The 15,245-nt window shown below is 37.8% G+C and overlaps 1 protein-coding gene across 1 annotated transcript in view; it reads right to left on the reverse strand.

Annotated features, from left to right (window-relative positions):
- The window catches only part of LOC130082762 (uncharacterized), a 46,216-nt gene extending 32,269 nt beyond the window's left edge, over positions 1-13,947 (reverse strand). The window contains exons 1-5 of the mRNA XM_056247613.1: positions 11,584-13,947; positions 8,388-10,823; positions 4,250-6,682; positions 4,169-4,176; positions 1,027-3,409 (exon numbers count right to left, since the gene is read on the reverse strand). Of these exons, the coding sequence (XP_056103588.1) occupies positions 1,027-3,409; positions 4,169-4,176; positions 4,250-6,682; positions 8,388-10,823; positions 11,584-13,947 (9,624 nt within the window). The remainder of the gene's footprint in view (positions 1-1,026; positions 3,410-4,168; positions 4,177-4,249; positions 6,683-8,387; positions 10,824-11,583) is intronic.
- Between the last annotated feature and the right edge of the window lie 1,298 nt (positions 13,948-15,245).

A 15,245-nucleotide genomic window follows, 5' to 3' on the forward strand; every position in this document is an offset into this window, starting at 1 on the left:
CATTGGAACTGTTAAGAGGTTTTTTTCTCAATAGTCTCGTATTACAAATGAAATGTGTGAGATTCACTGAATTAAATTAGAAAGCTTACCTATAGAAGGCCGTAAATTATTTGCTAAAATATGTCAAAAATAAATGAATAAAAAACATCGAAAAAGTATATTTGTTCTTGAAATTTTAACGGTGAAAATTAGTGGATACTAATTCAGAGTCAGAACTGTATTGTAAACCTACTAACATAAAGCTATGAATCAGCTAAAAAAAAAAGGGAAACTGCTGCATCAGGGTTTCTTTCTTTCTTTCTTTTTACCAGAAAGAAATAGTTTTCCTTAATATTTGATATAAATTTGTTTACAAATGACAGATTTTCATTACAACTGACTATTTTATGGTAACTTATCGTTTTGTTTACTTAAACAGAACACTTGTTTTCAGATTTACTTTCACAGTCCTTCATGTAGTTTATAAAATGTGATAATCTTCCAAAAATGCACATTTCCAACAATAAGCCTCTTTGAGATAAACATATTCATTATTAAGAAATTGTTTGCCATTTACATACACCATGGCTGACACTTTATCCCTTGCACTGACAACCTACAATTTGACTAAATGCATGTTATCTACATCTACCAACATAAAGATATCCTATTAGAAAAATGGAACTGAAAGGCCAATGTAACACTGGAGTAAAGAATGCTGAAAACAATCAGTTTATATGTGTGTGTGTGTGTGTGTGTGTGTGTGTGTGTGTGTGTGTGTGTGTGTGTGTGTGTGTGTGTGTGTGTGTGTGTGTGTGTGTGTGTGTGTGTGTGTGTGTGTGTGTGTGTGTGTGTGTGTGTGTGTGTGTGTGTGTGTGTGTTGAACACAACTGCCCATATACAACTGTCCTTAGCATGATATGTGAAAATGAACAATGCCACATGTTGCAAAATCACACATTCTCTCACATAGTGAAACTAATCCAAACTGCTACCAAGAGTAGTATGATGATATTTTCAAACTGTAAGATATAAGTTTTATCTTACCTTGGTAGTGCTTGGAAGTGTTTGAGTCCTATTAAAAGTGTCTCCTTCATTAATGCTGATTAGCTCAGCATCTGGCAATGGAAACGTAGAGGGGAAAACGACTACATCACTCTTTATGGTGTCTGAACTAAAACACACGTCATACTGTTGAGTAGATTTAGAGAAGGACCAGCTTCCGTCTGGATGGGTGCTGATCACTGGAGCGCTGTACCTGCTGAAACTGCCGTCTGTCCTGTAGCATTTAGCTGCTATCAAACCCACGAGACTCAGTAAAAAGATGACTGATACTGAGACGATAGCGATGAGCAGATACACATTCAGATCTGAAAAACTCTCCTCTTTAACAGGAACTTCTCTGGATGATGTCTTTATGTCATCCAGACTCTCAACAACCACAACATCCATGGACATAGTCGCTGAGAGTGATGGCTCTCCATTATCAGACACTGTAATAATAAGTGGGTGAGTTTTTAAGTCATTGTCACTCATTCGTCTCTTAGTCTTTATTTCTCCAGTGCTGCTTCCAATGCGGAAGAGATTAGTTCCTTTGGCTTCACTTATATGATAAGACAGAAGAGCGTTATACCCAGAGTCAGCATCAACAGCTCTGATCTTGGCTACAAAGTATCCCGCTTCAGCAGAGTAGGGAATGTTCTCAGTATTAACTGATCCAGGATCAGAATAAGGTGGTAAAATAACTGGACTGTTGTCATTCTCATCCAGAATAAACACATTTACAGTCACATTACTGCTCAGAGGAGGAACACCAGAGTCTGTTGCCATCACTTCAAACTGAAATCTTTTTGTTTCTTCATGATTAAATGATTGCAAACTGAATATTTCTCCACTCAAAGAGTTTATATTGATCAGTGTTGTTACAGGAACACTGGAGCTGGAACTGTCTAACAGTGAATATGAAAGTTCTGCGTTCTCACCAGTGTCTGAATCATCAGCTGTCACTTTTGTCACGAGACCTCCAGCTTGACCATTCTCACTTAGAAAAGCGTTAATAACGGGCGCTGGGAAATGTGGGGCATTGTCATTAACATCAGAGATATGTACAGTTATAACAGTGCTGCTGGAAAGAGCCGGAGTTCCTTCATCTGAAGCTGTAATTGTGATGTTATACTGAGAAACACTCTCTCTGTCCAGAGGTCCGTCTACCACTAGAGAATAATGATTGTTATATGACGTCTCCAGTTTGAAAGGAAACGAGCCTTTCAGCGCACAGTGAACAATGCCATTTTTACCTCCATCTTTATCAGACACTGTGACTAAAGCAACAGCAGTTCCTGACTTTGTGTCTTCTTTCACAGTTTCCAAAAGTGGAGTCACAATTATCTCTGGTGCATTGTCATTTTCATCCATAACTTCTATTAAAACTTTACATTGGGTGCTCTTTGGTGGGCTGCCTTTATCTCTTGCCTGAATTCGCAATTCAATAGCAGCATTTATCTCATGGTCTATTTGACCCTTTACAACAATATCCCCGGTTTCAGGAACCACAGTGAATAGACTTTGCTTTTTTATGTTTCCATGTTCAGCTATGGAATAAATAATGTCACTGTTGGTGCCCTCATCCAAATCAGTAGCAGTCAAAGAGATGATTTTTGAACCAACAGAAACATTTTCTCTCACCTTGATCTTGTACAATGGTTTGCTGAAGACAGGCTTGTTATCATTTATATCAATAACATTCACTATTACACTTAATGTGCCTGTCTTTGCGGGCTTTCCTCCATCAACAGCTGTCAGTACAAGAGGAATTACCGATTGCTTTTCACGATCTAAAGGTTTTTGGAGCACTAATTCAGCAGACACACTTTGCTCTTCAGTTTGCACGTCAACAGAAAATTGTTCATTCTTGCTCAGTTTGTAGTCTTTCAGTGCATTAATGCCAATGTCGTTATCTTCAGCTACAGGAAGATGAAATCTCTCCCCTGGAACAACATCCTCGGTAATGTTTATCATTACAACGCTGTCCACAAAATATGGAGCATTATCATTAACATCCAGAACATTAATTTCAATTCGATAAAGACTATGAGGATTTTGAACAACAGCCTCCAAATTAAGAGCACATTCCTGATTAGCGAAGCATAATTCTTCCCGGTCAATTCTTTCATTCACGAACAACGCTCCCGTTTTCAAATTCACGTCAAAATATTTTCTGTTGGATCCGGATACAAGCTGCAAGATACGAGATTCCAGCTCTTGAACACTGATCTTGAGATCTTTTGCTATATTTCCGACAACAGTTCCCTTGTTTACTTCCTCCGACACCGAATAGATAATCTTGCCGAATGAAAATGGCCATAATCCAAAATGAAGAGCTGTTATGACGCAAAAATATCTTAAGATTTCCATCGTTGTTCCTTCAAAGCTTCAAAGATGAATCATCTTTAAAAAAAAACGTAAATGTGTGTCTTGTTGCTGCCAGGCTCTTCGTCTCGGAAGCATGTAGGCTCCTGTAATACCTTATCATTTGCTCATGGCAATAATAGGCGGTTCTTCTTCCAGGGGAGGAGCCTCATTTTAATACGAGAAGTGCTTCAAATCCATGGTCTACAACGACATCGCGCGTTTCAACTGCATGCTGAATGGGGATATTGTATTTAGAGTGCAATATCCCACACTTCAAATATAATGTTTAAAAAAATTAATTAGTGAATTGCAAAGTATGAACGCAAATAAAAAGACACATTTTGGGTAAAGATCTGCACCACTCGATATAATAAGTAAATTAAGATCATAGTAGGAAGCTAATTAAAATATATTTACATCTAACCAAGATTACAAAAATGTACGGAATGAAAAGCGAAGATGAGGTGTTCTTTGTCCATGGTGCTGAAGACCCTCTCTCAAAAAAGAATCAAAGTACCGTTAAGTTTATAAATGTTTAACATAAACAGCATAAGAACTTGATTATAATATGCATACTATGATTTATTGTTGTTATTATTATTATTATCAGTCGTCATCGTTTTTTATTGTCTTTATTAATTATAAATCGCATTTTCTTGCATTTTATTTATCATCTGTATTTTGTACTTGACTTTTTGTTGCCATTGAAAAATAGCATTGAGGAAACTGTTATTCAGCGAAATCAAAGCAAACAAACGATCAAAAATAATTTGCAAACCAACACAACTTCAGTGACAACAACAAAAAATGTTTTAAACTCCACAAATTTTACACAACTAGGGTTCCAAAGTCGTCTTACCTTTCCAGTGCTAGGAAGAGTTTGGGTGCGCGCAAAAGTGTCTTCTCCACTATTAATGCTGATCAACTCCGCGTCTGCTGGTGGAAACGGCGAGGGGAAAACGACTACATCACTCTTTATGGTGTCTGAACTAAAACACACGTCATACTGTTGAGTAGATTTAGAGAAGGACCAGCTTCCGTCTGGATGGGTGCTGATCACTGGAGCGCTGTACCTGCTGAAACTGCCGTCTGTCCTGTAGCATTTAGCTGCTATCAAACCCACGAGACTCAGTAAAAAGATGACTGATACTGAGACGATAGCGATGAGCAGATACACATTCAGATCTGAGAAACTCTCCTCTTTAACAGGAACTTCTCTGGATGATGTCTTTATGTCATTCAGACTCTCAACAACCACAACATCCATGGACATAGTCGCTGAGAGTGATGGCTCTCCATTATCAGACACTGTAATAATAAGTGGGTGAGTTTTTAAGTCATTGTCACTCATTCGTCTCTTAGTCTTTATTTCTCCAGTGCTGCTTCCAATGCGGAAGAGATTAGTTCCTTTGGGTTCACTTATATGATAAGACAGAAGAGCGTTATATCCAGAGTCAGCATCAACAGCTCTGATCTTGGCTACAAAGTATCCCGCTTCAGCAGAGTAGGGAATGTTCTCAGTATTAACTGATCCAGGATCAGAATAAGGTGGTAAAATAACTGGACTGTTGTCATTCTCATCCAGAATAAACACATTTACAGTCACATTACTGCTCAGAGGAGGAACACCAGAGTCTGTTGCCATCACTTCAAACTGAAATCTTTTTGTTTCTTCATGATTAAATGATTGCAAACTGAATATTTCTCCACTCAAAGAGTTTATATTGATCAGTGTTGTTACAGGAACTCTGGAGCTGGAACTGTCTAACAGTGAATATGAAAGTTCTGCGTTCTCACCAGTGTCTGAATCATCAGCTGTCACTTTTGTCACGAGACCTCCAGCTTGACCATTCTCACTTAGAAAAGCGTTAATAACGGGTGCTGGGAAATGTGGGGCATTGTCATTAACATCAGAGATATGTACAGTTATAACAGTGCTGCTGGAAAGAGCCGGAGTTCCTTCATCTGAAGCTGTAATTGTGATGTTATACTGAGAAACACTCTCTCTGTCCAGAGGTCCGTCTACCACTAGAGAATAATGATTGTTATATGACGTCTCCAGTTTGAAAGGAAACGAGCCTTTCAGCGCACAGTGAACAATGCCATTTTTACCTCCATCTTCATCAGACACTGTGACTAAAGCAACAGCAGTTCCTGACTTTATGTCTTCTTTAACAGTTTTCAGAAGTGGGGTCACTGTTATCTCTGGTGCATTATCATTTTCATCCATAACTTCTATTAAAACTTTACATTGTGTGCTCTTTGGTGGACTGCCTTTATCTCTTGCTTGAACTCGTAACTCAATAGCTGGATTTTCCTCGTAATTAATTTGCCTTTTTACAACAATATCTCCTGTCTCAGGGATAATGGAAAACAGATCTTGCTTCTTTCCATGACCAACAAATGAGTACATAATTTCACGATTTATTCCTTCATCCAAATCAGTTGCAAAGACAGAGATAACTTTAGTATCAGCAGCAACATTTTCTTTTACTTTGACTTTGTAAAGAGGTTGACTGAACACTGGGTTATTGTCATTGACATCCATGACGTTTATAATAATATTTAAAGTCCCTGATTTAGGTGGTTTTCCTCCATCTCTCCCGGTGAGAACTAACTTAATAGTCGCTTGCTTCTCTCGATCTAAAGCCTTGTTCAGCACTAATTCAGCAGACACACTCTGCTCTTCACTCTGTGTATCGAGACTGAAATGTTCATTCGGACTCAGTTTGTACTCTTTCAGTGAATTACTGCCAACATCAGAGTCCTCGGACACAGGGAGAGGAAATCTCTCGCCAGGGCTTGCGTTTTCACTAATATTCACAGTAAATATTTCAACAGGAAAATGTGGCGCATTGTCGTTTATATCCAAGATCTTAACCTCCACCCTGTAAAGACGATGCGGATTTTCAGCGAGGGCCTCTATATTCAAAGAGCATTTCTGGTTCGACATACATATTTCCTCACGGTCAATCCTTTCATTAACAAACAGCACGCCAGTGTTCAGATTTACATCAAAATACTTCTTATTTGATCCAGTCACGATCTCAAACATGCGAGATTCCAGGTCGTGAACATTTATGGTCAGGTCTTTCGCTATATTGCCAACAGCTGTTCCCTTATTTACCTCTTCCGGTACGGAATAGACGATCTGAGCAAACGCAGAATCCAGCAAAGAAAGGAAAAATATAATTCCACACTCGAAATATCCCGTAAATGCCATGATGGTGATTCTCAGCTGGCGTAATGACAGTAAAAACAAAACATAAACGCACGAGAATCTTCTTTGCATTCAGACAACACGAGACGGAACAGAAACCATCATCATGTCTCAACGACAGATACACTGTAACACCAAGATTCTGAGAGAGGCTTCAGAATAAATCTTTTAAACCTTTAACTGGCGGTCTGCAGTGACACCGTGTGCTGAAACTATGCCATAACAGGAATAATGTATACAAAAAACAGCTGAAGGAACAACAAAGTGCTTGGAGACAACAACAAAGATACTGATTTTCAAAGTAATTCAACAATAAAAAGCACTGCAATATATATATTAGTGACAGATTACTTATTGTATAATCCTAATGCTACTAATTAGCTAATAAGACTGCAAACAAAGTGGAAAAAAAAATCGTCCAAAGAGGGTAAAATAAAGACGCTGGGTAAAAAATATTCTACACGGCGCAAGTTATGACAGAACAATACTTTGCAAAAGAAAATAATTATCCTTTTGGGGAGCTGCACAGAGACATAGTGAAGAGGTCAAATCAGTTCATGAAAAAAAATGGAATGCTGTATTGACCAATTGGCATTTAGGATCAGAATTATTAGGCTATTATTATTATTGTTATCATTATTATTTCGTTTCTGCAATTTAATTTCACATTTCCTGTCACGTACTGTACGTCTGTTTAACTTTGTTACGTTTGCTTGACATCGCTTTTCTGTTTTGTAAATTATACCGATTATTACATCATTTTTAAATATTAATTGTTTTGATACTTGAAAACGGCAAAAAAAAATATTTATCATAGTATGTTAGTAAAACTACAGATTAAATGTATTCATAATTTATCACAACAACTTTAAAATCAAGCGAAACAACCACGTTGTGAAAGCCAAACCAACATTATTGACAACCATAAGAAATAATGGTAACACTTTACAATACGGGTGCACTAAAATGCATTAATTCATGTTTAACTAATGCACAGATGATCATGAGTTAATGTATGATTCATGAAGAACTAAACCATTAATTAATTATTACTGCATCAGCAACTAATAAAGAGTCTATATGATTAATAGATTAAGTAATACATGAATTGCTATTAATTAAACGTGTCATCATGTATTAATTCCTTAATAACATATTTTATTAACTAATAGTGTAAATTAATGTGTTAATTACCACAATTAGTCAAAGCTATGCACTTCAACTTCCAGTTGTCTGCTTTAATTAATCATTAGCTAATGATTTGCAAAGGTATCATTATGTTATGACTTTACTTGTTGAGGCACATCATTATTAACTAGTCATTTAGAAATTGTAGTAATTTACACATGAATTTGCACTAACAACGAAGTAATTAATCACGTATTAATGCATATTAGTGTACCTGTATTATTTGGAAGTTGAAATACAAGGCTTTGGCTCATTCTGGTAATTAACATTAATTAACACTATTAGTTAAAAAAATGAGTTATTAGGGAATTAATCCACAATTACATATTTAATTAATAACAATTCATGTATGAACTAATACATTAACCTTACAGACTCTTATTTAGTTCCTAATGTGGTAATCATTAATGAATAGCTTAGATAATCATTAGTTACACATTAATTCAGTATTATCTGTGCATTAGTTAAGCATGAATTAATGCTTATTAGTGCACCCGTATTGTAAAGTGTTACCGAAATAATTGCGAACAGCTGAGAACAATAATTAAGATGTAAATATTTTAACTCTAATTTTCAATGATCATCCTACCTTTCCAGTAATAGGAAGAGTTTGGGTGCACGTAAAAGTGTCTTCTCCACTATTAATGCTGATCAACTCCGCGTCTGCTGGTGGAAACGGCGAGGGGAAAACGACTACATCACTCTTTATTGTGTCTGAACTAAAACACACGTCATACTGTTGAGTAGATTTAGAGAAGGACCAGCTTCCGTCTGGATGGGTGCTGATCACTGGAGCGCTGTACCTGCTGAAACTGCCGTCTGTCCTGTAGCATTTAGCTGCTATCAAACCCACGAGACTCAGTAAAAAGATGACTGATACTGAGACGATAGCGATGAGCAGATACACATTCAGATCTGAGAAACTCTCCTCTTTAACAGGAACTTCTCTGAATGATGTCTTTATGTCATCCAGACTCTCAACAACCACAACATCCATGGACGTAGTCGCTGAGAGTGATGGCTCTCCGTTATCAGACACTGTAATAATAAGTGGGTGAGTTTTTAAGTCATTGTCACTCATTCGTCTCTTAGTCTTTATTTCTCCAGTGCTGCTTCCAATGCGGAAGAGATTAGTTCCTTTGGCTTCACTTATATGATAAGACAGAAGAGCGTTATATCCAGAGTCAGCATCAACAGCTCTGATCTTGGCTACAAAGTATCCCGCTTCAGCAGAGTAGGGAATGTTCTCAGTATTAACTGATCCAGGATCAGAATAAGGTGGTAAAATAACTGGACTGTTGTCATTCTCATCCAGAATAAACACATTTACAGTCACATTACTGCTCAGAGGAGGAACACCAGAGTCTTTTGCCATCACTTCAAACTGAAATCTTTTTGTTTCTTCATGATTAAATGATTGCAAACTGAATATTTCTCCACTCAAAGAGTTTATATTGATCAGTGTTGTTACAGGAACTCTGGAGCTGGAACTGTCTAACAGTGAATATGAAAGTTCTGCGTTCTCACCAGTGTCTGAATCATCAGCTGTCACTTTTGTCACGAGACCTCCAGCTTGACCATTCTCACTTAGAAAAGCGTTAATAACGGGTGCTGGGAAATGTGGGGCATTGTCATTAACATCAGAGATATGTACAGTTATAACAGTGCTGCTGGAAAGAGCCGGAGTTCCTTCATCTGAAGCTGTAATTGTGATGTTATACTGAGAAACACTCTCTCTGTTCAGAGGTCCGTCTACCACTAGAGAATAATGATTGTTATATGACGTCTCCAATTTGAAAGGAAACGAGCCTTTCAGCGCACAGTGAACAATGCCATTTTTACCTCCATCTTTATCAGACACTGTGACTAAAGCAACAGCAGTTCCCGGTTTTGCGTCCTCTTTCACACTTTCCAACAGGGGAGTCGTAACTATCTCTGGCACATTGTCATTCTCATCCACAACTTCTATTAAAACTTTACAGTGTGTACTTTTTGGAGGGCTGCCTTTATCTCTCGCCTGAACACGGAGTTCAATGGCAGAATCATCCTCGTAATCAATGTGTCCTTGAACAACAATTCCCCCAGAGTTAGAATTGATGCTAAACAGTTTCAATTCATCGGTATTTCCATGAAATGAATATTGAATTTCACTATTGATGCCCTCATCCAAATCACTGGCAGAAACAGAAATTATTTTGGTTCCAATTGGTGTGTTTTCTTTTACTTTAACTTTGTATAAAGCTTCGTTGAAAATAGGCTGATTATCGTTTATATCCATGACGTCAACAACAATACTCAATGTTCCAGATTTAGGAGGTTTTCCTTCGTCAACAGCGGTTAATATTAAGTGAATAACGGCTTGTTTCTCTCGGTCTAAAGCTTTCTGTAGTACTAACTCAGCAGATATACTCTTTGGCCCGCTATGAACATCTAAAGAAAAGTATTCATTTGAACTGAGTTTGTAATCCTTCAGAGAATTACTGCCGACATCTGAATCTTTTGCATTTGGAAGAGGAAATCTTTCCCCCTCGTTTGCATTCTCTGTAACATTGACAACATACATGCTGTCAGTAAAAAACGGAGCAATGTCGTTCACATCCACAATTATAATTTCAAGCCGATAAAGTCTGTGCGGATTCTGAGCAAGAGCCTCTAAATTCAATGTACATTTCTGATTAGAGCCACACAACTCCTCACGATCAATCCTGTCTTTGACAAACAGCGACCCCGTTTTCACATTTACATCAAAATACTTTGCATTTGATCCAGGCATAATCTGAAACATGCGTGATTCCAGTTCCTGAGCGCTGATCTTGAGGTCGTTTGCAATATTCCCGATCACGGTTCCTTTATTTACCTCCTCGGAGACGGAATAGACAATCTGGCCAAGCGAAGATTTCCGTAACAGAAATAAAATGATCCAAAAGCCATAATATCCGGTGACATCCATGATTGTGCAAGAAAATGTCCTGCTATTCAAAGCGATTAAAACAACTAAATAAACCTCTCTCGATACAATCCGAAATCACGACGCAGAAGCTACTATAAGCCTTGGTTAGTTGCACCCTTTCAACGCATATTCTGTTGCTGTAAAGGAGGAGCTCAGATGACTCAAAGTTGTGGTCTGCAGTGCCACCACGTGTTGTAACAGTGATGAAACAAAATGTTACTTCATACAGGATTCTATATAACAAAGAGTGAACTAAACGAAAACATATCTTCATAAATTCAATTTGAAATCATCATATCAACACAATCATTACGAAACAGAAAAGGTTTTGTTTCGTTACAGCAAATACAAATATTGAGAAGGAATATAACGCCAATACCGCTGTCCGTGGTGCTGAACTTATTTAGCTTTTTAAATACAAAATAGGCCACAGTTAAACCTTAAATTTTAAAAAATACAAACAGCAGTTTGTATGATAAGGTCATTATTCCAGTAGGCCTACTGCATTTCCAAAGTCACGAGATAATGAACTAATTTGCAAAACTAAACTGCATCATCTTAACAACAAGTGAGACATTTAAATACTATTTCTAATTTGACAAAGCTGTCCAGTATGTTACGTATTATCTTGAGTATCGGGTTGGGATGCGCGTAATAAATTAAAAAAAACTAATAAAAACGATATTTCCTTTTTTATATTATTCCCATAGACATGTAAACTGGAAAATAAACTGTAATGAGAGTTTATAAAATACAAACATTCAACTTAATCGTTTCTAAAAAATTTAATTTTGCAAGTCAAGCAGTGATTGCAATACACATTGCAATGTCTTACCTTCTCGGTGGTAGGAAGAGTTTGGGTGCGCGTAAAAGTGTCTTCTCCACTATTAATGCTGATCAACTCCGCGTCTGCTGGTGGAAACGGCGAGGGGAAAACGACTACATCACTCTTTATTGTGTCTGAACTAAAACACACGTCATACTGTTGAGTAGATTTAGAGAAGGACCAGCTTCCGTCTGGATGGGTGCTGATCACTGGAGCGCTGTACCTGCTGAAACTGCCGTCTGTCCTGTAGCATTTAGCTGCTATCAAACCCACGAGACTCAGTAAAAAGATGACTGATACTGAGACGATAGCGATGAGCAGATACACATTCAGATCTGAAAAACTCTCCTCTTTAACAGGAACTTCTCTGAATGATGTCTTTATGTCATCCAGACTCTCAACAACCACAACATCCATGGACATAGTCGCTGAGAGTGATGGCTCTCCATTGTCAGACACTGTAATAATAAGTGGGTGAGTTTTTAAGTCATTGTCACTCATTCGCCTCTTAGTCTTTATTTCTCCAGTGCTGCTTCCAATGCGGAAGAGATTAGTTCCTTTGGCTTCACTTATATGATAAGACAGAAGAGCGTTATATCCAGAGTCAGCATCAACAGCTCTGATCTTGGCTACAAAGTATCCCGCTTCAGCAGAGTAGGGAATGTTCTCAGTGTTAACTGATCCAGGATCAGAATAAGGCTGTAACATAACCGGACTGTTGTCATTCTCATCCAGAATAAACACATTTACAGTCACATTACTGCTCAGAGGAGGAACACCAGAGTCTGTTGCCATCACTTCAAACTGAAATCTTTTTGTTTCTTCATGATTAAATGATTGCAAACTGAATATTTCTCCACTCAAAGAGTTTATATTGATCAGTGTTGTTACAGGAACACTGGAGCTGGAACTGTCTAACAGTGAATATGAAAGTTCTGCGTTCTCACCAGTGTCTGAATCATCAGCTGTCACTTTTGTCACGAGACCTCCAGCTTGACCATTCTCACTTAGAAAAGCGTTAATAACGGGCGCTGGGAAATGTGGGGCATTGTCATTAACATCAGAGATATGTACAGTTATAACAGTGCTGCTGGAAAGAGCCGGAGTTCCTTCATCTGAAGCTGTAATTGTGATGTTATACTGAGAAACACTCTCTCTGTCCAGAGGTCCGTCTACCACTAGAGAATAATGATTGTTATATGACGTCTCCAATTTGAAAGGAAACGAGCCTTTCAGCGCACAGTGAACAATGCCATTTTTACCTCCATCTTTATCAGACACTGTGACTAAAGCAACAGCAGTTCCCGGTTTTGCGTCCTCTTTCACACTTTCCAACAGGGGAGTCGTAACTATCTCTGGTGCATTATCATTTTCATCCATAACTTCTATTAAAACTTTACATTGTGTGCTCCTTGGTGGGCTGCCTTTATCTCTTGCCTGAACTCGTAACTCAATAGCAAGATTTTCCTCGTAATCAATTTGCCCTTTTATAACAATATCTCCTGTCTCAGGGATAATGGAAAACAGGTCTTGCTTCTTTCCATGACCAACAAATGAGTACATAATTTCACGATTTATTCCTTCATCCAAATCAGTTGCAAACACAGATAACACTTTAGTATCAGCAGCAACATTTTCTTTTACTTTAACTTTGTAAAGAGGTTGACTGAACACTGGGTTATTGTCATTAACATCCATGACGTTTATAATAATATGTAAAGTCCCTGATTTAGGTGGTTTTCCTCCATCTGTCCCGGTGAGAACTAACTTAATAGTCGCTTGCTTCTCTCGATCTAAAGCCTTGTTCAGCACTAACTCCGCAGACACACTCTGCTCTTCACTCTGTGTATCGAGACTGAAATGTTCATTCGGACTCAGTTTGTACTCTTTCAGTGAATTACTGCCAACATCAGAGTCCTCGGACACAGGGAGAGGAAATCTCTCGCCAGGGCTTGCGTTTTCTGTAATATTTAATGCAAATATTTTAACAGGAAAATGTGGCGCATTGTCGTTTATATCCAAGATCTTAACCTCCACCCTGTAAAGACGATGAGGATTTTTAGCGAGGGCCTCTATATTCAAAGAGCATTTCTGGTTCGACATACATATTTCCTCACGGTCAATCCTTTCATTAACAAACAGCACGCCAGTTTTCAGATTTACATCAAAATACTTCTTATTTGATCCAGTCACGATCTCAAACATGCGAGATTCCAGGTCGTGAACATTTATGTTCAGGTCTTTCGCTATATTGCCAACAGCTGTTCCCTTATTTACCTCTTCCGGTACGGAATAGACGATCTGAGCAAACGCAGAATCCAGCAAAGAAAAGAAAAATATAATTCCACACTCGAAATATCCCATAAATGCCATGATGTCTTGAAGATAGCTAAAAAAAAGATAAACGCGAGAGAAGCCAATATTTCTTCTTTGCATTAGGAAGCACGAGACGAAACAGAAACCATCATCATGTCTCAACGACAGATACACTGTGACTATAACACCAAGATTCTGAGAGCGGCTTCAGAATAAATCCTTTAAACCTTTAACTGACGGTCTGCAGTGACACCATGTGCTGACATTATGCCATTACAAGTACATTAGCTATATTTCCAAATCCACTGAAGAAACACATGACGCATTTGAGATATAATGACACCACTAAATACAAATCATAGTTAGCTACCAAACACTAAAAAACAAGACTATGATGCATCGTAAATTATAATAATTTTAAATGGCCAAAAAAACAGAGAAGCACATGTTCAAATTCCTCAGAAATGTAACATTTTCACGCTAGAACTCATATTATTGTGCTACTGTCCATGGTACTGATCAACGCAGTCGCAACACATTAACACCGGATGCGATAGTAAACCAGTCAGCCACAAATACAAAAACACACAAGTAGCTACATCCATATTTCAAAATGTAAATTAATGTATTGTTAAATGGGTACTAATGCCGTTAGTCCCGTTGATGTAATTACTAAACATCACAAACTGCGCGTGAACTCCTATCCAGTGACGTGAGTCGCACATCTGTAAAGGGTAAATTTGATGGCAATTAATCAGGGGCGATTCTAGGATTTCCATATTAGGGGGGGCTCAGCCTCCAATGAGGATATGATTTAAAAAAAATAATAATTTAATATCTTCCCTACACAAGGGTAGGGTAGGCATGAACAATACAACATGTTCTATCAAGTCAATCCCTGAATATTTAATTAATTTCTAATCATTTTAAATAACCAGCTAAAATTCATAACAAATTTTAGCCATTTTATTGCACTGAATTATAAAGTATAGCAAGAGTAGGAAAAGTCTCAAAGTACCATGCCATTTAGATTAAAGGAATTTCACTTTCTTTCTTTTTTAATTTTTTTAAATCCCAGATTTTACAGTGATGTGAAATCTTCTTGATTTGCTCTCGCGTCATATGTAAACTCAATTTATGACAAAGAACTACACAGAAGCAGATATCATAATCTATCAATACATGCAAACACGGTTTCTTCTGCTTCTGACACGCTGCTCGGATGAAGATTGAAGGACACACTGAATAACGCAGACTAAATTACGTGGATGAGCCGAAGCCTGCCGCTGGTTTCATATGGGTTTTAAAGGGGACTGAGGCGATCAAGAAATAGTGTTACGGAGTAATCGGAAAGT

This window comes from Rhinichthys klamathensis, unplaced genomic scaffold (assembly GCF_029890125.1).
Source record: "Rhinichthys klamathensis goyatoka isolate OS25496 unplaced genomic scaffold, OSU_Roscu_1.1 h1tg000050l_1, whole genome shotgun sequence".
In the NCBI taxonomy this organism is placed as follows: domain Eukaryota; kingdom Metazoa; phylum Chordata; class Actinopteri; order Cypriniformes; family Leuciscidae; genus Rhinichthys; species Rhinichthys klamathensis.